This window comes from Siphateles boraxobius, unplaced genomic scaffold (genome assembly GCF_051911475.1).
Source record: "Siphateles boraxobius isolate OS27281-9 unplaced genomic scaffold, OSU_SipBor_1 81, whole genome shotgun sequence".
Classification (NCBI taxonomy): domain Eukaryota; kingdom Metazoa; phylum Chordata; class Actinopteri; order Cypriniformes; family Leuciscidae; genus Siphateles; species Siphateles boraxobius.
Window position 1 is genome coordinate 1,543,138 of NW_027509210.1, and position 24,363 is coordinate 1,567,500.

General features: G+C 36.7%; 1 protein-coding gene and 1 long non-coding RNA gene across 4 annotated transcripts in view; one reads left to right on the forward strand and one right to left on the reverse strand.

Moving 5' to 3' along the window:
• Positions 1-3,229: 3,229 nt before the first annotated feature.
• On the reverse strand, positions 3,230-8,437 carry LOC143730793 (uncharacterized). The gene is made up of 3 exons (XR_013200628.1): positions 8,322-8,437; positions 4,972-5,140; positions 3,230-3,448 (listed from the first exon to the last, which is right to left on the reverse strand). It is a non-coding gene; the product is annotated as an uncharacterized LOC143730793 (long non-coding RNA).
• Positions 8,438-14,556: 6,119 nt separating this feature from the next.
• The window catches only part of ermp1 (endoplasmic reticulum metallopeptidase 1), a 48,047-nt gene continuing 38,240 nt past the window's right edge, over positions 14,557-24,363 (forward strand). The window contains exons 1-3 of one of the 3 annotated variants that reach the window (XM_077221340.1): positions 14,557-14,846; positions 17,756-18,122; positions 19,929-20,233. In XM_077221340.1, coding sequence (XP_077077455.1) covers positions 14,813-14,846; positions 17,756-18,122; positions 19,929-20,233 — 706 coding nt within the window. In that variant the 5' untranslated portion in view covers positions 14,557-14,812. Of the gene's footprint in view, positions 14,847-17,682; positions 18,123-19,928; positions 20,234-24,363 lie in introns of those variants that run through there. The other 2 variants (XM_077221341.1, XM_077221339.1) reach the window with 2 other exon arrangements.

The following is a 24,363-nucleotide window of genomic DNA, read 5'->3' on the forward strand; positions in this document are numbered from 1 at the left end:
TTCATTTACTCTCACTCATTCACTTCACTCATTGTTGCATAGAGATTTTAGAAAAGGTATTTGTCTGCAAGAACACCCCTAATCTACTCCAGTAAAAAAAATCTGGAGGATGTCCCACCCACTGTCACAGTCATCGTCTGCACTACACTTCCCAGAATCCTCCTTGTCTCCACACACGGGGACGTCGCTAGGCCTATTTTAGGGGGGCTGAAGCTACCCCAAAATGTTCCTAAGCCCCCCTAAATAAGAACAACAATAACAATTCGATTTATCAATAACCTCATTGAAATGAGTATCCTCATTCATATTTAGAATTAGACGCAACAAATGATATATATCCAGCTACAAAAAATGTGGTTAATTATCTGCCGCAAATTAGTTCAAATCTCACTCTCTCACAATAGAGTGAAATTTATCGCTATTTTGAGTTTTATTTGTTTTTATACCGTGTAAATTCGTGCACCGAACCATGACGCCTGTACCGTTTCGGTTCAATACGAATGTACCGTTCCACCCCTAGCTAACAGTAGCAAAAAAACGTTTAGTTGTGTACAATGCTTAACATTCAACACTCTCGCATTGCTCTCCGCCATTTTGAAAAGGTCAAAGGTTATCTCATCTCGGCAACTCGTGCATAAAAATATTCTATGAGCTGCCCAGTGGAAAATACCACATGAGGGGGTGTTCATGTGCATTTTCCACGTTGGCTTTTGGTATTTAACATAATTACCATAACACGTGAACGCACCATTTGTCACAATCAGCTACAACTTAAACGCATCTTTTTTTTACCTTTATTTTACCAGGAAAAGAAGCCCATTGAGATTAAGAATCTCTTTTACAAGAGCATCCTGGCCGAGACTCACAGACACAGCTCGTTTGAGTTTAACAAATAAAATCCATCAATACAAACACATATAAACACATATTAGTAAACACAATATTTACTACTTAATATATATATATATATATATATATATATATATATATATATATATATATATATATATATATATATATATATATATGATATAGGCTAATAATATATATGAGTCCCGCCTGCTCTCTATAAAAACTCAAAACTAAACAGATAACAATCGGTGACAGCAGTCCTACAATTAAAATGCCCACATAGTACTTAGGCTAAACTTCGAAGACAAAAAAAAAAATGAATAACAACTATCGGCTAATACTTGGTTTTAGTAGCTTGTGTTATCCACTGATGAAGTCATCAGCCCCGCTCCTGAAGCATCAAAATGCTGCATCAAACAGGAACATAACATTATGCTTTATGTAACCGGTGTGAATTTTTATATATATATATATATATATATATTAGTGGTGGGCCGTTATCGGCGTTATCGTGCTGCGTTCACGTGAGACTCTTATCGGCGTTAATTACAAAATTGGGTTGGTATCATAAAATAGCTTTTGCGAATATCGTTATATTTTCGCGTAAATCGCGCTGCAGGGTATTTTCCTGTCAGGGACACAAGTATACTTTTACATGTTACGTTGGGCGATCGTTCCTCTCGTTACTTTACATTTTGTTAAATGATCTCCAAGCGCGCTGTATCTTTTTTATGGGCTTAAGCGATGCTCAATTTACAAATGAATCACTCTTTTGGGTCGATTCTGTTCAAAGACTTCATCAAACAAGTTGGCAGATCTGTCTAAATCGGTTCGCGAATCAGTCTGAATGATCTGTTCAGTTCCTCTCGCACTGAATCACTGAAGCGCGTTCAATCACACTCGACACGGAGTCGTAACATGAAGATTTAAGAACATCAAGAGCTACAGTTTAGTCTAGTCAAAGTAAATCTGCAAATGCATTATATTTTTGCCAGCGATGAAGATCTTTATTAGTTGAACATCTTCGCAAGCCGTCTGTGAATGGATGATTTTCCACAGGACGATCCATTCGATTTCATTTCATTCAGGCAGGGGCGTAATTTGTGGGGGGGGGGGGGGGGGGGGGGGGGGGGGGGATATAACCCCCCCCCCCCCCCAATATTTAAATCTATGCATTACAACCACCCCATTATTTATACCATGATCACAATATCAGGAGGCATACCCAAACTTCAACCCCCCCAATGTTCAAACCAAATCTACGCCCTTGCATTCAGGTAATACGTTTTACAACCAAACAGATTATTACGCCAGGATAGCACTACTAAAAAGTATGACTTATCCGTTGGACATATACATTAATTTATTGGCTACAAAATAAATTAGCTACCATTGTGTACATTTTATGAAATGAACACCCGCCATCCCGCGGTAATGTGTGTGTATTGCGCAGGGGCATAGTCACAGGAATAGTTTACATTGATTGAAAACTAATTTGTTTAAAAAGGAGGAGGCTATTGCCGGTAAAGGCAGGTTCACATAAAATCATTATTACATATGACATTATTTTTTGACCTAACAAGCATCTGGTTTGGCGATGCAAAAACCGACTGTAGCTTATTGTTTTTTTCTTCTTCCAATTAGCCTACTATGTTAAAAAAAACGACGAAAACATGTTACTTGTTCAATTAATAAACAGTTTGTTTGATGGCAAATCGCTAAAGATGAAATTGGCCTCCCTTTCTGTCATTGTAATTGTGCGTTTTATTTATTTATTTATTTTATTTTATCTTTTTTTTTTTACCGATATTCGACTTTTGCTCCTCTATTGTCGAATGGCATTTTTGGCAGAAATTCACATCCCTACGCGAGGCGAACTATTCTCAAAGACTTACTTTTAGTCATTATTTGGGTAGCACACTTAGTCTGAATGCGTTCGGCAGAATTCAAATGAGCCATTTTAATCTAGATTAATTCCAAGATTAGTGAGATTAATCTAGATTTAAAAAATGATCTATGCCCACCTCTAATATATATATATATATATATATATATATATATATATATATATATATATATATATAGTAGGCTATTATTTTCTTTACTTTTCTGTTTATACTCAGTTTTATAAACAAATAAAGAAGTGTGAAGTCCGCACACTGAAAGATACTGCTCCAAAAAAATGTTTTATTAAAAGGCAACGTTTCGACCCTCAGGTCTTCATCAGGCACAATACCAATGTGAAGTCAACTTTAAATAGACACAGATGATCACCTTAAATGAGGCACACACAGAGAGAAGTAAGAGAAGTAAAGGACAGTTTTCCATGGGGGTGTGAGCGTCATCGGTGGAACATCCCCGGGGTTTCCTCTTGTACGACATGAGATTGCATCCGTTTGCGTGAGGCTGATGATATCATGCACTTCACTTCTCTCGAGAATATTCATCTATCTACACGAGAGAGTGTGAGAGAAGCCATTGCCCCGGTTATCCACTGATGATATTTGTCTGTTTACAGAATAAAAAACACTGGATCTCATCGTTGAGTGGTCGTGTGGTCCTTGTGTGTGAGGGTGTCCGGTCCAGACATGCGACACTTAGAAAACAACAAACCAAAAGCAGTTACTACCTTACATTAGCAGCTTGCGTTATGCACTGCAATAATCATCAGATCGCTCCTGAACGATCAAAGAGCCCAGCGGTCTAATTTGTGTGACAATTATTAATCCTAACACCCGGTGCCTCACACAATTCTCCCCCAGGTCTTATAGGCCAAAAGAAATTTGACAGTTCATTCAGTCATTGATACAGTGGCGTGCACAGACCTCTTTTAAAGATTTTTTACTTAACCAAGCAAAACTGTGATAATCAGGAAGGTTAATTATGAGGAATTCATGTTTAGTTCTGTTGATGTTGTAAATATGTATGTATTATATATAGTGTTATCATAAAATCAGTGATAAGGCTTCATTAGTTAAATTTGTTAACATGAAATAATAATGAACTGCACTTCCACAGCATTTATTAATCTTAGTTCATATTAATTTCAGCATTTAGCCTACTAAAACATTATTAAAATCAAAAGTTGTTTTTTTTAACATTAATTAATGCACTGATGTGAAATAATATGAACAAACAATTAACAGGTGTATTATTATTAACTAAGATTAAAAATACAGTAACAAATGTGTTGCTCATGGTTAGTATGAATAATAAACAAATGAACCCTATTGTAAAGTGTTACTATGAGATATAAATTCCTTACAATTTAGAGTTTGAGGATGTATTTCCTCGTGATAATAACACTTGCCTTGGATAAAAACGAATGACATTGTCAGACTCAGAATGCGGCTGAAATCGAGTTATACTTTTATTATAGTTAAGCATAACGGCAACTTGTACAGTAGCATGGTAGGATAAATTTATCTTTTCCATATTAGCTTAACGTTACCCGCTGCTCCTGTAGTGTGAAGACTCGCGTCTGCCCATGCGCTGTAGGGGACACTCCGCCGAACACTTCATCTCCGACAAACATTTTTTAAAAATATATTATTGTATTATTATTGTAAGTGGCAATAGTGTATCTGTATACATGTATTGTTATTTATTATACTATTTATAATAACAATTGTTATTACAATTGGTCTGTAGGCTATTTTAATTCGTGTTTGAGTGACTGCCAAATTATGATATTAACAGAAAGATAAAATAACGTTATTATCCGGTTAATGACCATTTAAAATAAGCGTTTATGTTCAGAACAATTTTATTTGATTTCGTTTCCATTTTCTGGTTATGTTCCTGTCAAAATTTCGTTCGTTTTCGTTTTTTATTTTCGTTCATTGAACCGGTTCGGAACATTGAATATGTATATATTCGATTTTCATCATATACATTGCTTAGAATTTATATATTTAATATATGTAGCTATATATATTTAAAGTTTTCTTTCAATTAGGCTAAACACAATCTGTAGCCTAAATGTTTAATGACTGCAGAAAGTAATTCTGATGAATATCTGAATGTGACACTTTATAACAGGAGAGAAAACAACAGTAGCCTAAATCTAACAGTAAAACTGATTAAATAATTAAAGTTCAATAATGATCAAACACTCACAGCTTGGCTTTATTCTCTCCATACTCTCACATCTATGAAGTCTCTGTCCTCTTTCCTCTCGTGATTCACTGGTTTGTGTCTCATTTCTGTCCTCCATTTTTCTCTCAGTCTTCTTGTTTTCTGCTGATCTGTGATTTCTGTTGCTTTTCTTTCTCCTCTTCATTTGAATCTGTTCAATCACACAAGGTAAGGCAAGTTTATTTACAGTATATAGCACATTATGGTAATTCAAAGTGCTTTACATAGAAATGAATTAAAATAATCATAAAATAAAACAGTTATTAACAGTTGCAAGCGATATAACGTCATATAGGATGAATTCCCCTAATGTGGGACACCTAAGGTCTAGTGTTTGTAGGTCCCCCATAAATCCATGAATGACAGTGAAACTATGGGTAAGACAAAGCTGTGGTGTCATGTGATCAGAATCACATGTCCTATCAAATGTCCATCCGAAAAGACCATCCGAAGATTAGTGACACAGTTTTTTAAACAAATTTGATGTTAAGGAGTTAAATACATTTTAAACAAAGCAATCCCGCTACCTTTTAGCCTAATATGCTTATGAAATGTTTGTCTATCAAAAAATAGTGTAACTTTGTGTGTATAAACTATATATTTTATATTTTTATCAAATTTCCTAGTGTCCCACATTAGGGAATGTGGTTTCCAAATCCGGGACAGCATGATCAGCCTAATGTGGGACAGTACTTCAATGAGTCAAAAATGTGTGGTGGGGCATAGTTTGGAGGACTAACATGGTTATTTACATGTTTTAGTCTTGTAATGCAATATTATAATACTGTTAATGCAGATTTTTATAGTCATGTGAATTTTGTATTCTTGGAGCGCGGTTTGAAGGCACTTTTTTTGTATGTCTCTTTCTCTCTCTCTCTCTCTCTCTCTCTCTCTCTCTCTCTCTCTCTCTCTCTCTCTGTGTGTGTGTGTGTGTGTGTGTGTGTGTGTGTGTGTGTGTGTGTGTGTGTGTGTGTGTGTGTGTGTGTGTGTGTGTGTGTGTGTGTGTGTGTGTAAAAGGTAGGTAGTTGACTTAAAATGAAAAATAGCTCTGAATTTAAAAACGCAGTAGAAAACCAATAAAGCCATTCCACTTTATTGTATGCATCTGATTAATTCAATGAAATGTATTTCAGATCACAATGGCAAAGGTGCGAAAGACAGGGACAGATTCTCAGACGCAGAAAGAGAGGCAGAAACAGGGAAAGGAAAAGAGAAAGAAAGTTAATCAGTGGAGGCGCCAACAACGCATCAAAGACCCTCGCAGACGCCTCGCAGACGCGTCGCCGAGCCTAGAAAAATATCTAGCATGCTAGATATCCAGAGCTGTCGCACAACTCAATCTCACTGATGTCATGAGCAACAGCCAATCACAGCAACGCATGAGTTGAGGTCACCGGGTAAATACGTGATTTTTGCCATCAGCTAAACATAAACATGCAGCTACATCTCCGATAGGCTATAAACATGCTGTACTCACCTCCAACTCTCTCTGTAGCACAGACCTGCTCTTCGCGTATGCAGATCCACTCTTTCCCCCATACTCTCTTATTTTTTCTTTTTTTGCGTTTTTTCTCAGAGCAAATCATCGCGCAAACAGTTTGCAGCACTAGTTTCTGTCTGACGTCCATATTCGCGTGTTGTGTTGTTCTTTGCTGTGTATTGGCGCGTGCTGTTTCGCGCCAAGATAGACATTAGACAGATAGATTTGTAGACAAGATAGAATCGTTGGGTGACAGAGTTGTTGTCAACTCGTGTAGTGGGTTACCTCCTGTTGCGGATCAATCACGCTGTGTCGTGTGGTGTGAACAGCTCAACAACTTGAACACTCCTGATTTCTCAGAGAGCAAGTCATGTAGTGTGAACCGCACAGTTCAGCCCGACGTTTTAAAATCATGTAGTGTGAACTAGGCTTTATTGAATTATCGGTCTGATGATGTTCAGTTATATGTTTCATCCATTCATAACCAAGAAAATTACTAATTAAGATTTAAGAGAGAATCTAAAATAAAATAAGATTTTACTATTCTACATGTATCAATGTGATTTTTGGTCCTTTATCCTAGATTTTTCAGTGTCCCATATTGGGAACACAACTGTCACACATTAGGAAGCTACAGATTGTCTCAGACGACTTGCAATAAGAGCACTAATATGTCTATCATTTGTCTTATGAATGGGGTATCGGAATTTTCTATTTTGATTTGACTAGGACACATACTGGGGTTTTTAAAATGGTATTGGGTGTGGATTTAATGTTTTGGTTACACATCGCAATATGTCACAGAATCTGAAGTGCAAAAAATGTCCCACATTAGGGCAATTCACCCTAATGCTACATCAGATCAATTCGACATCTGCATGAGCTCAGTGTTATTACAACATCTATTAACACTACAATATTCATAATAGATCTTAATAAAGCTGTTGAAGTATGATGATGATAAATGACAGACATTTAAATGTGTGCGTCTGTAACCCTGGTTACATAATTGTTTTACAGATACTATTTATTTTTAAGTTTGCTTGAATAGAATGTTATGATTATTCATACATGTGAAATTCTATGAAACAATATATATAAATATATATCTGAATTGAGTTAGGAGAAGAGTAGGCTATCCACCAATCGGAGCGTTTGGTTGCTGGCTCCGCCCCTTGCCTACGAATCGCGTTCGAATCAGATGCAGAGCGACTGATACCTGATCCGACGAGCGATTGTTAAAATTGAAAAAATAAAGTTATTAAACTGTTCAAAGTTAACAAAAACTGAATAAATCAGAGGGCAACTACAATATATTGGATAATCCAGTGTGATTGTGTCAATCGGGCACTTCAGAGTTTACATTTTGACTCGATGGATTTCCCTAATTGATGGCGAGCCTCCCACTTCGATTCCGAAAGGATCACGAACTTAGAGGAAAGGACAATTTTTGGTTTTATTACTTCTCCTCAGATAAGTAAGAGAAAACATTTCCAGAGACTGATATTTTTTTTTCTTGGGACTGAAACATCTCAAGAGCACAATTGGGAAAGTTTAAGACTGATCAATATTCCAATTGAAATTCCAATTGAACATGAAATTTTGATTTCAGTGGGTTATATGTACTGGTGATTCATTGTTTTGTCTTTCATTTGTGTTCATTTGAATACATTGATTGTGATTGTGATTATTGATACATGGAAAGTAGCCTGTTTAGAGGGTGCACGCATTGTATTTTTTCTGTCATTTTCTATTGTTAGGCTATTTTGTGATTGAGGTAAAAAGAAAATACTAAAGAGACAAAAAATCACTAAATACTCAAAGTAAAGTCACCTTTTATAGTTCAACTTGCCTTCTGTCTCTGCCTGTTTCTCAGCATCACCACCACCTCCTTTTACGTATGGTGTAGTCTTCTGATTTTATTTTTCTGGTCCATTAGCAAGTGAGTTAATACCCGCTACAGCGTCTCCGTCAGGAGTCCTGATTGGATACAATTCTGGTTATCATCAAAATTTAAATATAGTGACTGAACTGATGCTACAGATTTAGATAATAGTTTCACTCATGTTATTCTTTAAAATGTTATGTTTGTCAGTTATTAAAGCCTATAAAAATCCTAGTGAGCAGGAGCAGCATAATTCTCTTTTCTGTTCTCATATATTCAGTGAGTGTTAGAAGTGATCCGTGTCGGAATGTCTGTTTTTGGTTTTAAATGTTTCAGTGCTGGCGAAGGGGCGTGTCTCAGACAGTCCGGGAGATGACCATTAGCTGGCGGCCGGTGCGGTCACTACAGGGCCAAATGCGTGTGTATTATAGCCTATTTTGGGTAGGACTATTGGTGTGCGGTGCGTGTGTAGCTACAGTACACGCAATAAAGTGCAAATGCACGCGAAAACTGCACGTAAAAACTAATTTTCGCGTATAAATCGCACGATAAACACATTGGCCCTCATTTATCAAAAGTGCGTACACCAAATTTCCAGCGTACACCTGGCGTACACCCAAAACCACGGTGACTTTGAGATTTATCAATATGGACTTTGGCGTACGGCACGCTCAAATCCTACGCCAGGTCAGGAGGTGGTGTAGCCTACATGTACGCACGGTTTGAGTTAGTGCGGAAATGCGCAGAAAAAACAATTCCTAACACCACAAAACGCACTGACAAACTAAAAGATATGATATATTATGACCCACTGTAAAAAACAACAACAACAACATTGTAATTATAAACTTCAGTGTATATTTATATTTGTGCAACATGGACTTCAATGTTTAATTTGTGTGACTTTACCAAAGCATTTGATTTGTAGCCATATGTATTCGTTCAGTTGCGAGCCTGTGTGCTTTACCCTGACGTTTCAGGGTTAGGCCCGGCAGGTGCGCACAGACTGGGTTCGGTAATGAAAGGCTTTCAATGACCAAAAAATAATTCAGACTGAAAAAATAATAAATACATTCTTCTTCTTTAAAATAATAATAATAATAATAAAGATAATAATAACGACGTTCTTCTTCTAAATAACAATAAGCGTCAAAAAATCATAATAAGAAGAAGAATATTACAAATTGTCATGCCATTATTAATGTGAATGAATGGTACTCCACATCACATCATCATCATCACTATTGTACACCCCAATACATGTGACGTGATTCGAAATTGAATGCTAATTGTTTCAAAAGACGTGCTGTAAAATAATGCATTGTGATAGGTCATTTCGGCTCCACGTCGGAGAAGTTTCTCTTCTGTGCCGTCTTCCGTGTGTCCATGGCGTAAAATGAGGGCGTGGGGGAAGCGGATACTTGAATATATAGGGGCGTGTTATTCTAACACGATCGTTTTCAGCCGCGGCATTTATCAAGGGCAGGTATTGCGTACACCTGGGTTTCAAAGGTACGCACAGATTCATAAATCAGGCGGTGAGAGGAGTGTAAGCATAATCTTACGCCAACATATACGCCCGTTTCTACGCAAGAATGATAAATGAGGGCCAATGCGTGCTATAGAGACGCACGTTCATGAGATCAGGCTGATTAGCAGTTTGTAAAATAAAAAAATAAAAATGAATGAATGAATGAAAAAAAATCAAAAAAATTGTTTTTATCAAAAACCAAGCGTAAAGACTGCCAATTTTATTTGATGTATTTATTTTTTTGCTTAGCTAACGACACACTTCTGCTAATGGTAACACTTAGGCTACCTATAGCGCGACTATAGAGGACGAAACCTGCAAAAACAATAAATAAACAAATAAGCAAGCAAGTAAATAAATATATAAATAAATCCACAAAATTCTACATGGATAAATATATATACTAAATGTGCAAATAAATGCATGATCAAATCCATAAATCCACATATTTGTGCATAAATAAAAATATAAATAATTAAATGTGCGAGGAGATAAATAATTAAACAATTAAACCCATTTAAAAAGATAATCAGCAGCTTAGGCTACTACTGTTATCAACAGTGTCGGCCAATGGGGGCACAGAGACCCTCTTCTGATGTTTGATTGACACCCTCTCATTTGCATGTTGCGCCAAGGAAACATAAATATGGAAAAATTAATAAACGGTTTGAAGGAAAAAAGACAACTTTCAGTTTAGCATTTTCTTTTGACGTTTTAATTTCCCCAACAGTGGTTTTATTTATTTAATTAGGCTATTTATCTACTCGCACATATTTATCTATGAAGAATTTTGTGGATTTATTCATATATGCTATGTATTTATTTGTTTGCGTATTAATTAATTGATTGTTTTTGCGGGTTGCGCGTAGCCTTTGCGTGAGTCTTTTGAAGAAGAAAAAAAAATTAAAAGAATTCAAAAGTTTTCAAACAGGCGTCTAGAGAATTTACTTTTTTTGCCTAAACATCTGTAAAAAATCAAACTGGAAAATTCCCTAATATTTATAAAGTACATTGTGTCCATATTTTTACAGATCGTTTTTGGGTGTACTGACCAGACTTCAGTGGGTGACCAGTCTTTAGTTACAGTTTATGTAGAGTGAATAATGTAAATCATTTCCATAATGTAAATAATGCTCTTATAAAGTGAATGAAAAGTTGGACTTTAGAACTGATTTTGCACATTCAGACACTAGAGAAGATGAAACACTGTTCATAAATAAAGATACAAATAAGTGTTTGATCTTAAACATCATAAATACTCAGTTTGGTTAATGCTGTGTTTTCTGACTAGACTCTGCGTGTTTTTTAGTTTTGGTTCATTGGATTGTAACATTTTGTCCTTTTTTTCCCACATGTGTAATTATTCTGCACATGTTCTCCCATGCTGCAATTGATCATATATTTTGCCTTTGGTAATTTCTGTTCAAAAGAATACAGTATTCAGCTTCGAAATCAGTTAATGATTGTTGAGCAACACAGGTTTACATTTCAGTTTCACTGTAAGACATAAATGTCTGGATTTAAATAATGAATAAAAATCTCTTTCGAGAACAATTAACTGTAAAATCCAACAGTGATTCTAACTAATGTTGGTTAACTTTACTTGATGTCTTAACTTAATTGTAAAAATCTAGTAATCTGTACTATTAACACACTATGCTTTGTTTCCTCAGAAAACCGCAGGCGGGGAAAATCTTAATGGACGTTTCACTCATTTCCTCCTTATTTCTCTCTGTTTGCATTCACACGTTTCCCAAAGTCATCTTGAATGTTGAGTTGTCAATACAACTGAAAAATCTGAGAGAACATCACATAAGCTGACTTCATAAATTGATGTTGATTTTCCTAAAATGTTTTGTGATGATTAGTGTTCCCTTTGGTTGGGCACTTCATTTATTCTATTGTAATTCTCTTCCAATGATGCAGTGATGCAAAAAAGAAATCAGTAATTTTATTTCAAAGGAAGAGAAGTAATATATAATATAAAAGGGTTTATATAATCCCTCTATATTTGTGACAATCTTGCAATTGATCATACTTGAGTCACACAGACTTAAACATTCAGTTTTCATACTGTTCTTTTTTAGTTACTCTTGTGCAAGTGAACTGTACTAAGTATTTGTCAGTACTTAAGTGAGTTGTGTAAATTTGATAAATTACTTTTTCTAATTCTGTCAACACAGCTGTTTTAGTTTTAATGCACAAACATAAAAGCATTATTTAATTTGAGTTACATTCTTTGGATCAACAACAGCCATATTTCATTTTTTTGAGTGGACATACTATTCCTATTTCACTTTACTTGTTTATTTTAAATCGGTTTGCAAGCTTTTTTTAAGTAAGTCCAACTAATTAGATTTACCTTGTGATGAGCAGAAGAGAGGACACATCCAGCGCAGATCTTAGAGATCAGATCGTTCAGAAAGATCAGTTTTATACAGTGTGTGTTAAACTCCTCCTGCTATAGGCTGATGCAGGATCTGAATCACACACACACACACACACACACACACACACACACACCGTTATTCAAGCCACACCCTCGCCTCAAAGGTCATGATAACTGATTTTCCTCTACAGATACTCACAGTGAAACGGGTTTCTCATCATTCAGGCTATATCTCAACTTCTGAATTCCAGGAAAAGCTGAAGACAATCCTGAACAACACAACATTAAACCTACAACAAATGCATCTCTCTATATTTCTCCTCTGTTCTTGCTTGTCTCCTAATCTCGCTTTCTAATAAACCTGATATTATAGTATAAATATTGTGGCAAATTACTTGTGATATTCCTTATTTGTAAGTGGATAAAAGCATCTAATGCATTAATAAATCTTACAGCACAGTATATTTACAGTATTTTTGTGCTGTATTTTTTGTGTAGTATTTCGTTGTATTTGCGCTTTGTATTTACTCAGATGTTCATCTTTAGTGTGTTTGTAGTTTTGTGTATCATGACTAACTGATCTAAATATTGATTTACTTCTTCTGTTTTAAGATATGAAGAAATGTCAGATATACAGCAACAATAATGTGACATGAACCGTCAAGACATTTTATTCCATGTAATTTCATAGTTCATATCATTATCATGTGAAGAACAACAAGTTACAACAAGTTATTAAATGAAGGTTATTTCATTTTTTCATTATTATTTTTAATTTAATTTTGCTTTTAAAGGTTGAAAATTGTAGCCTTCAGATCTGATAAAAAAAAAAACTAAATCAATAATCATGTACATTTTTTTTTATATTATGCATTTCAGGAGAAATTCATAGACTTGATGAATTGATGATGATGATGCCAACTCTGAATCAGCATGCACCAATGCTATATTTTTTCTAAATGTCAATAATTTGTTAACAGAGCTCATTGTTTCGGCATTAAATAACTACATTTTTTAAATCAATACATTTTTAGCTACCTGTGATTTTGTACATTTCTGAAATACATAACTTAGATAACCTCTGATAACAAATCACTCTAAATTGTAATGTGGCATTGTGCACTTTCTGTAAAGATGCTTTGAAATGATGTGTATTGTGAAAAGCGCTATACAAATAAATGTGAATTGAATTGAATTGAATAGAATTTTTTTTTTAAAAATCAGCTTGTTGAAAAACTAAGAGATATGGAAATTAATACTGTACTTAAGACTGTATGCACTGATTACTATTACCGTTCTAAATCACCTTAGAGGACCATTTACACAATTAATAACTAGAAGCCATGCATCAAATTCACTCAATATTGATTGGACAAATGAAAGAATTAATTATTTGCTCTAAATGTCAAAATAATGTAAATATGTCTCAGTGTAGGCCTATATATGCAAAATAACCAAACAATGTGCTTTGATTCAAAAGATACAGTGATGTGGAGATATGATGTGAGATACAGTGATGTGATAAGGCAATGAATGTTGGTAATAAGAGTACTCAGTCTCAGCGAGTCGCAAGTATTTCAGAGAAAGCACTGGATGTAAGATCCAGATCCTCAGACGATCCTCACACTGAAACTCCAACATGTCAGTCCGGTCCTGATACGGTTAATCCCTAGTGGGGGGGAAATTATACATTATTGTATTTGAAATATATTCCTTTTTTCAATAGTACATTGCAAATATACTAACAAAAATTTACTATCTTTAAATATATTAGCATCATGCTTTCACCTATTTTCACAATACAGCTTTTAACACACTTTAAAATAATTGTGCTTCAGTATATTTTCTAAAAATGTATTTTAGAAAAATATACTTGAAGTGAAAACTCTATTTATTTTTTTAAAGTGTATTTATTTGCACTTTATGAAAAATATATTTGTTGGTATATTTTTAACTGTGTGCTGGATGGCAATTTAAAATAAATTGTCACACTTTAAAATAATTGTGCTTTAGTATATTTTCTAAAAAATATATTTTAGAAAAATATACTTGAAGTGAAAAATCTATTTATTTTTAAAAAAGTTTTTTATTTTCACTTTATGAAAAATATTTTTTTTTTAGGTTAACCGCTGAAAATGATCATTCAATGCATTGAAAGTATACATTCATTCTGGTTAACAATATATTGTACAAAGTATAGCTAAGTAATATTTGCTTATTAAAGGGTTAGTTCACCCAAAAATGAAAATTATGTCATTAATGACTCACCCTCATGGCCTCGTGAACGCGGATTGACAACAGAACCGGAAGAGAATACAATGCTGAATAAAGTCGTCGTTTTTGTTATTTTTGGAACAAAATGTATTTTCGATGCTTCAAAAAATTCTAACTAACCCCCTGAGGTCACGTGGACTACTTTGATGATGTCTTTATTGCCTTTCTGGACAAGGACATTATACCGTAGGCTACATAGATTTTCAATGGAGGGACAGAAAACTCTCGGACTAAATCTAAAATATCTTAAACTGTGTTCCGAAGATGAACGGAGGTCTTACGGGCTTGGAACATGAGGGTGAGTCGTTAATGACATAATTTTCATTTTTGGGTGAACTAACCCTTTAATGTGCAATTTGTAGTATTTGGAGTAAGCCAAATAATTACTGAGCATATAGGCTAGTTACTCAAATATAATACACTAATGGTAGGCTATATTACTTGTATGTTTTTGAAGACACTAGTAATGCATTTTTAATGTAGGCTACTTGTAACACAAATAGCTACAGTACACTTTAATATCACTAATCATGCATGTAATTAGTCCCTACACGGGCATATACTTAAAGTATAAGTATATGGTGACTTCGATGGAACATTCGGCGCCGTTTCCTCACGGGTAACGGGGAATCAGGGTTCAGTAACGGGGAATCAGGGTTCAGTAACGGGGAATCAGGGTTCGGTTACGGGGAATCAGGGTTCAGTAACGGGGAATCAGGGTTCGGTAACGGGGAATCAGGGCAACCACATCAAAGGAAGGCAGCAGGCGCGCAAATTGCCCATTTCCGACACGGAAAGATATTGACGAAAAATAACTATACCTTGTTACGACTTTTACTAATTCTAGACTAGATGGTCAAGTGTGATCCGTCTTCTCGACCCTCCGCCAGAACCCAGCGAGGAGCTCCGGCGGGGCCGATCCAAGCACCTCACTAAACCATCCGATCGGTAGCAGCGCCGGGCGGTGTGTACAAAGGGCAGGGACTTAATCAACGCGAGCTTATGACCCGCGCTTGCTGGGAATTCCTCGGTGATGGGAAACAGTTCCAATCCCCAGTCCGGATCACGAGCGCGCTTCAGCGGTTACCCGCGCGGTAGGCACACACTGATCCGCCCATTGCGGCGCGCGTACAGCCCGGAAATATAAGGGCATCACAGACCTGTTATCGCTCCATCTCGCCTGGCTGAAAGCCACTTGTAAAAAGTTGGACGCCGAGCGCTCGTGGCCGCGTAAGTAGCCTAAACAGCCTAAACACGAGTAGCCTCGTTCGTTATAAATAGTCGTGCGGAATAAAACAGACAAATCCCTCTACTAACTAAGAACGGCCATGCACCACCAGCCACACCACATCCCTGGTGAGAAAAAAAAGAAAGAAAAAAAAAAGCTAAGTAGGCTATAGCCTACTTGCAGCCAGAATAATTCAGGCTACTTTCCTTTAAGTGTGTTAAATCCCGTGTCAGTTTTGCCGGTACACGATGATCGATGCGCTAATGCGCGATAGACGATGATCAGAAGATGATCAATATCAGCTATCGGCCTTTTCAATAGGATTTGACATTTCCAATGAATGTAGGCTCAATAAATAATTAGGCTATTATTGTTACTATTAGAATAGTTTTATTATTAAATGAATAGGCTATTAGCTAAGTTTCCCGCAATAGTTGTATAGCGCATCACATAACTGACGCGCAGCGTGGGAAATAAAAGAATAGTAAGGTAGATTATCTTTCTCCTCATTTAAAAAACAACTTATTTAAAACGAAATACTTATCCTCTAATTTTTTCTCTAGGCTACTAATTGGCCATAAGAGAAATATTAAGAAAATAAATGAATACAGTTATACCGTTATCAGCACGTTGAGTAGATTCAGGTCTCATCGTCTTGATATGAACCGTTAATGCAGAGTCAGGTATTTTTACTTTCACTTTCTGGGGTTTGAGACTTCTACACCGGCATAACTCTAGAGCAAAGTTTGCACAATGCTTGTGATAAAATCAAGTAATTTCTTAAATAAACAAGTAGCTAATAAACAAACGCAAGTAAAGGTGATATTAAAAATAATTCGTATTTTTGTAAATAGAGAATAGCACATACAGTAGAGTAATGCTGGGGGTTTCCAGATGGAGGCGCTGTGGTCTAAAACTAAGCAGTAAACTAGATATGTAGATGTATGTATATATATATATATATATATATATATATATATATATATATATAGCATAAGTGAACACACCCATGCTAAAGTTGACTAAACAGAGGAATAAAAAAATAATCTTTTGGAAATCTTAATGCCTTAATTTAAAAAATGAGGAAAAATCCAACGTTTAAGGACACCAATTTTCTTTGTGAATGAATAATGTGTCGTAAATAAATAAATATTCTTCCTTAAAATACAGGGTGCATAAGTCAGGACACCCCTATGTTAAATTCCCATAGAGACAGGCAGATTTTTATTTTTAAAGGCCAGTTATTTCATGGATCCGGGATATTATGCATCCTGATAAAGTTCCCACATCATCACATTCCCTTCATCATACCTAGAGATTGGCATGAGGAACTTTCCATAAGATCATCTCTCAATGCAAATCAAACCAGCTATTATCCTAACTGAAATAACACCATGCTAATCTCTAGTTATGATGAAGGGAATGTGATGATGTGGGATATTTATTATTAATCCCAAAGGCCAAGGGAACTTTATCAGGATTCATAATATCCTGGATCCATGAAATAACTGGCCTTTAAAAATAAAAATCTGCTGTCTCTATGGGAATTTAACATAGGGGTGTTATTTTTTAAATTAAGGCATTAAGACAAATTTCCAAAAGATGATTTTTTATTCCTCTTTTTAGTCAAATTTAGCATGGGTGTGTTCACTTATTCTATCCACTATATATATATATATATATATATATATATATATATATATATATATATATATATATGTAAATATAGATGTTGCCTATATATATATATATATATATATAAATAGGCTATGAATGGCTGTAAATAAATATATTCTAAATATAGTCTATAAATTTAGGATCATTCTTAATGTATGACTAAAAGAGTTATATTGAGGATTTAATGGAGCTAATAATGGGTGTAGTGTATGTTTTCACACAGATGATGGCAGTAATGCACCAGTTCAGTTTGCTCTGTCATCGAAAGACAATACTAAGGGGAGGGGCCTATGTTCACACAGGCGGGGCTTGTGTATCTGGCCCCTCCCATCACTGCGATTCGTTTCTGCTGAAGTGTGTCCCTCCGCCGCTTCCGTCTGTGCTGACAGCAGCAGTAAAGATGGAGAGAGACTCTACGGTCCGCAGAACTAGAGCCCAACAGAACCAGAACCAGAAGAACCAGGAAAACCTTCACGATGAAGCGAACACGATGAACGGGTTCCGGAGCCGCAAACACAAGCCGGAAGTGAGCGCACAGATGCTGAGTGAGACTTCCGCTGTGGTTCTGATGCTCGGGTTCGTGTGTGTTCTGTGGGTTCTGGTTCTGATCTCAGTCCAGCAGCTCATCATCAGCAGAAGCACAGGACAGTTCAACTCCGTCCGGGCCAGGTACACTTTACCACAGTACACTCATGTTTACTGAGGTATTGCATGATTACCATAATCATTATACTATAATATTTACATGCCACTTCAATACATTCATAGAATACTTTGGTAAATCAACATAATATCATGGTAAAAAATGTTATAGTGTTTTTAAATTATTTCATGATTGTTTGCAGTGATAGACCCCCAAAAAACTTTATATAGACTCATAATTAACATTTAACTAAGACTTCTACAGCATTTATTAATCTTAGTTAATATTAATATTAATTTTAACATTTACTAATAGTCTACATTATTAAAATCAAAGGTTGTATTTGTTAACATTAGTTAATGCACTGTGAACTAACATGAACAAACAACGAACAGCTGTATTTATTAAGTAACATTAACAAAGATTAATAAATACTATAAAAAATGAATTGTTCATTGTTAGTTCATGTACGTTAATACATTAACTAATGAACCTTATTGTAAAATGTTACCAAAATACTCAATATTTTGTTTACATCTACTGTAGTAACTACTGTTATTGTTACTTTTGTTACTGATACTACTATTGTTTTTGATGACAGTTGTGGCTGATACAATTTACCACAGTGTTACTATGACAACAGTAACTAGTACTTCTGATTTAGTGGATTAATTACGGCTACCATGGTTAAGTAGATGACTTATTATGAGACATATTTATCAACTTTAATGCATTGATAATATCTGTCTGCTGGCTTTTCATTACAAAGGAAAGCATGAAGAGAATCTGAAAGGATAATAAAAGGTTCATTTTAGGATAACTAGTATTGGTTTTTCGTGTCATATAATATCTCTGGCAACATAAAATATGTCACATGAAGGTTGCAGATCTGTTAAGGTAGCAAGTTGCGATAAATTGAACACTATTCATTTTTGTTTTAAGCATGAATTTAATAACCTTTTATCTAATTCAATGCGTTTTGTGCTTAAAACAAGAAAAAACGTTTTTATAAAACATGTTTTTAATATGTTTACATGTTTATCTTCCAACCAATGGTAACATATTATAAGTAACTTAATAAAATGAGGTTTAAAACATCAATAATATCAGTCGGTTTGCGTTTGATTGGTCAGGGGAACATAACAAAACACACTGTAATATTTTAAAATATGAACATATTTTATAAACATTAAATTAATGTGATGATAAGAGGATACTAGCTGTATTTTTATATATCATACTGCATATCTCTACTAATGATGTTTAAAGTTGGCAATAAATGAAAATTTGTTGTGTATGTTTCATTCATCCATAAAGGATAGAGTACAATAGATTAAAGTAGATTAGAACAGAATAGAGTAGAAAAGAAAAGAATAGGACAATATAGAGTAGTGTAGAATATAATAGGATAGAGTAGTAGAATAGAGTGGATAGAATAAAGTATAATTGAGCAGAATAGAATAAAGTAGACTTGCATAGAATAGAAAGAATAGGATACAATAGATTAGAAAGAATTGATATTATAGAGTAGAATGGAAATCATATGATAGGATAGAAAGATAGGATAGAGTAGAATAGGATATAATAGAGTAAAAAGAATATGATAGGATAGAATAGAAAGAATATGATAGGATAGAGTTGAGTAGAATAGAATAATCTTTAGTCATCACACACCGGTAAATCTTTATCTGGCTTCTCTGCTGCGATTAAAACGGTGAACTCAATAGGAACAAAACTCACAATCTATAGATAAATAAATAACAATAGAGTAAAAACCGTAGCACATATGAGTTTACATGTGTAAAGTTGTGTGTTGTGATGATGTGCATCAGGAAGCATCTGGAGCGGATCACGAGTGTTGGGCCGCGGACCGTCGGGAGCCCGGAGAACGAGATGGTGACGGTGCAGTATCTGCTGGATCAGGTGGAGCAGATCCGGGCCGAGAGCAGAACCGGGCCTCACTCCATCACTGTGGAGGTGCAGCGGCCCACCGGCTCCTTCAGCATCGACTTCCTCGGCGGCTTCACCAGCGTCTACGCCCGCGTCACCAACATCGCCGTCAGACTCGAACCCAAGACCGGCGCACAGCACTTCATGCTCGCCAACTGCCACTTCGACTCCGTTGCCAACAGCCCGGGTGCGTCACACCACCGCTTCACACATCTACGTCACACCACCGCTTCACACACCTACGTCACACCACCGCTTCACACATCTACGTCACACCACCGCTTCACACATCTACGTCACACCACCGCTTCACACATCTACGTCACACCACCGCTTCACACATCTACGTCACACCACCGCTTCACACATCTACGTCACACCACCGCTTCACACATCTACGTAACACCACCGCTTCACACATCTACGTAACACCACCGCTTCACACATCTACGTCACACCACCGCTTCACACACCTACGTCACACCACCGCTTCACACATCTAGGTCACACCACCGCTTCACACACCTACGTCACACCACCGCTTCACACATCTAGGTCACACCACCGCTTCACACATCTACGTCACACCACCGCTTCACACATCTACGTCACACCACCGCTTCACACATCTACGTCACACCACCGCTTCACACATCTACGTCACACCACCGCTTCACACACCTACGTCACACCACCGCTTCACACATCTACGTCACACCACCGCTTCACACACCTACGTCACACCACCGCTTCACACATCTAGGTCACACCACCGCTTCACACATCTACGTCACACCACCGCTTCACACATCTAGGTCACACCACCGCTTCACACATCTACGTCACACCACCGCTTCACACACCTACGTCACACCACCGCTTCACACATCTAGGTCACACCACCGCTTCACACATCTAGGTCACACCACCGCTTCACACATCTAGGTCACACCACCGCTTCACACATCTACGTAACACCACCGCTTCACACATCTACGTCACACCACCGCTTCACACATCTACGTCACACCACCGCTTCACACACCTACGTCACACCACCGCTTCACACATCTACGTCACACCACCGCTTCACACATCTACGTCACACCACCGCTTCACTTTTCTACGTCACACCACCGCTTCACACATCTACGTAACACCACCGCTTCACACACCTACGTCACACCACCGCTTCACACATCTACGTCACACCACCGCTTCACACATCTACGTCACACCACCGCTTCACACATTTACGTCACACCACCGCTTCACACATCTACGTCACACCACCGCTTCACACACCACCACTTCACACATCTACGTCACACCACCGCTTCACACATCTACGTCACACCACCGCTTCACACATCTACGTCACACCACCACTTCACACATCTACGTCACACCCCCGCTTCACACATCTACGTCACACCACCGCTTCACACATCTACGTCACACCACGGCTTCACACATCTACGTCACACCACCGCTTCACACATCTACGTCACACCACCGCTTCACACATCTACGTCACACCACCGCTTCACACATCTACATGCTGCTTCTTAAAGGGATAGTTCGCCCAAAAATAGAAAATTAGCCAATGATTTACTCACACTGAAGCCATCCTAGTGTATATGACATTGTTCCTAGACGAATACAATCGGAGTTATATTAAAAAATGTCCTGCGTCTTCCAAGCTTTATAATGGCAGTGAATGGCAGTTTTTGTTTTGAACTCCATAAAAGTGCATCTATCCATCATAAAAGTGCATCTATCCATCATAAAAGTGCGTCGGTCCATCATAAAAGTGCATCTATCCATCATAAAAGTGCATCTATCCATCATAAAAGTGCATCTGTCCATCATAAAAGTGCATCTGTCCATCATAAAAGTGCATCTATCCATCATAAAAGTGCTTCTATCCATCATAAAAGTGCATCAATCCATCATAAAAGTGCATCTTTCCATCATAAAAGTGCGTCTATCCATCATAAATGTGTATCTATCCATCACAAAAGTGCATCTATCCATCATAAAAGTCCATCTATCCATCATAAAAGTGCATCTATCCATCATAAAAGTGCATCTATCCATCATAAAAGTGCGTCTGTCCATCATAAAAGTGCGTCTATCCGTCATAAAAGTGCGTCTATCCATCATAAAAGTGCATCTATCCATCATAAAAGTGCATCTATCCATCATAAAAGTGCATCTGTCCATCATAAAAGTGCATCTATCCATCATAAAAGTGCATCTATCCATCATAAAAGTGCATCTATCCGTCATAAAAGTGCATCTATCCATCATAAAAGTGCATCTATCCATCATAAAAGTGCATCTGTCCATCATAAAAGTGCATCTATCCATCATAAAAGTGCATCTATCCATCATAAAAGTGCGTCTATCCATCATAAAAGTTCATCTATCCATCATAAAAGTGCGTCTATCCATCATAAAAGTGCATCTATCCATCATAAAAGTTCATCTATCCATCATAAAAGTTCATCTATCCATCATAAAAGTGCGTCTATCCATCATAAAAGTGCATCTATCCATCATAAAAGTGCATCTGTCCATCATAAAAGTGCGTCTATCCGTCATAAAAGTGCATCTGTCCATCATAAAAGTGCATCTGTCCATCATAAAAGTGCGTCTATCCGTCATAAAAGTGTTTTTTAAATTAAATTCATATTTTTTCATTTTAGGGTGAACTATCTCTTTAATTCCTCTTTCAGAGCTTTGAGATCTCAGTTACGTGACGTATCATTTAAGTTTTAATTGTAATACAATATCAACTCTATATACAATATCAACTCTATATTCAATATCAACTCTATGTTCTAAGTATCAACATGTTTCTACTAGTTTCTTGCAGTGAATATTATGAAGCTTCATTAAGGGAAAGAGTTATTGCTCAGAAGTTGCTCTTTCATAACTTCTGAGACATAATTGAGATTCACATTATCTTTGTCTCAGATGTTTCTCTTTAGTAGGAACGTTTAAAACCAGTGCCAGTGAGAGTCTGTACAATGAGAGTTTATATTGGGATCTCTGACTTTTTATTGCAGGCTTTGGGATCTTGAGCAAATCTTACTCTATTTACTCTAAATCTTATTTTCAAAACTCTATTAGTCTTTTCCTCAGGGAAACATCAGGAGACGCATTAACTCTTCACTGTCTGGGAGAAATAACTGAGATGTGAAAGATCTCACGTGTGTTTGGGAATCTAGAACAGGCTGTTGTTTGTCTTATGAGGAATTATTATGAGGAATTGTTTTCATATGAGGTCATAAACAGGGAATGTTCCACATTTCTTCATTGGTGAACTTCGTCTCAGTTGTGTTTGTGTTGTTTGTGTTGTTTGGAGTGACAGAGATCAGATGAACAGTTTAAGGTTTCGTTGTGTTTGGTGTCAGTGATCTTTGAGTCAGATCTCATGACTTTCTCATTTTTCACTGTGTTTGTGTCTGATGTTGTGCGTTTGTGGATGGGTGTGTTGTGTGTTATTAATGCATATACAGTGCATTATTACATATTATACTCTTTTGTGCTCTGTGTTGTGAAACCATGATCCTTAGAAAACCAGGAAGTGAAAGTGAACAGCAGGAACACTGACGTGTGTTTGTGTGTCTGTGTTTGTGTGTGTTTGTGTTGGTTTGTGTGTGTGCTGTGTGTGTGTGTGTGTGTGATCTCGTCAGATGATTTGATTTGTCCGCATGTTAAATATTATGTGAGAGTATAGAGAGTGTGTATGAGTGTGAGTGTGAGAGTGTGGTGTGTGTGTGTGTGTGTGTGTATGAGTCTCAATAATCTGCTGATGTATGCATGTTAAAGATTGTGTGAGAGTATAGAGAGTGTATGTGAGTGTGAGAGTGTGTGTGTGTCTGTGTGTACGAGTCTCCGTCTCAGTGATCTGCTGATGTATGCATGTTAAAGATTGTTTGAGAGTATAGTATGTGTGTGTGTGTGTGTGTGCGAGTCTCAGTGATCTGCTGATGCATGCATGTTAAAGATTGTGTGAGAGTATAGAGAGTGTATGTGAGTGTGAGAGTGTGTGTGTGTCTGTGTGTACGAGTCTCCGTCTCAGTGATCTGCTGATGTATGCATGTTAAAGATTGTGTGAGAGTATAGTATGTGTGTGTGTGTGTGTGTGTGTGTGTGTGTGTGTGTGTGTGTGTGTGTGTGTGTGCGAGTCTCAGTGATCTGCTGATGTATGTATGTTAAAGATTGTGTGAGAGTATAGTATTTGTGTGTGTGTGTGTGTGTGTGTGTGTGTGTGCGAGTCTCAGTGATCTGCTGATGTATGTATGT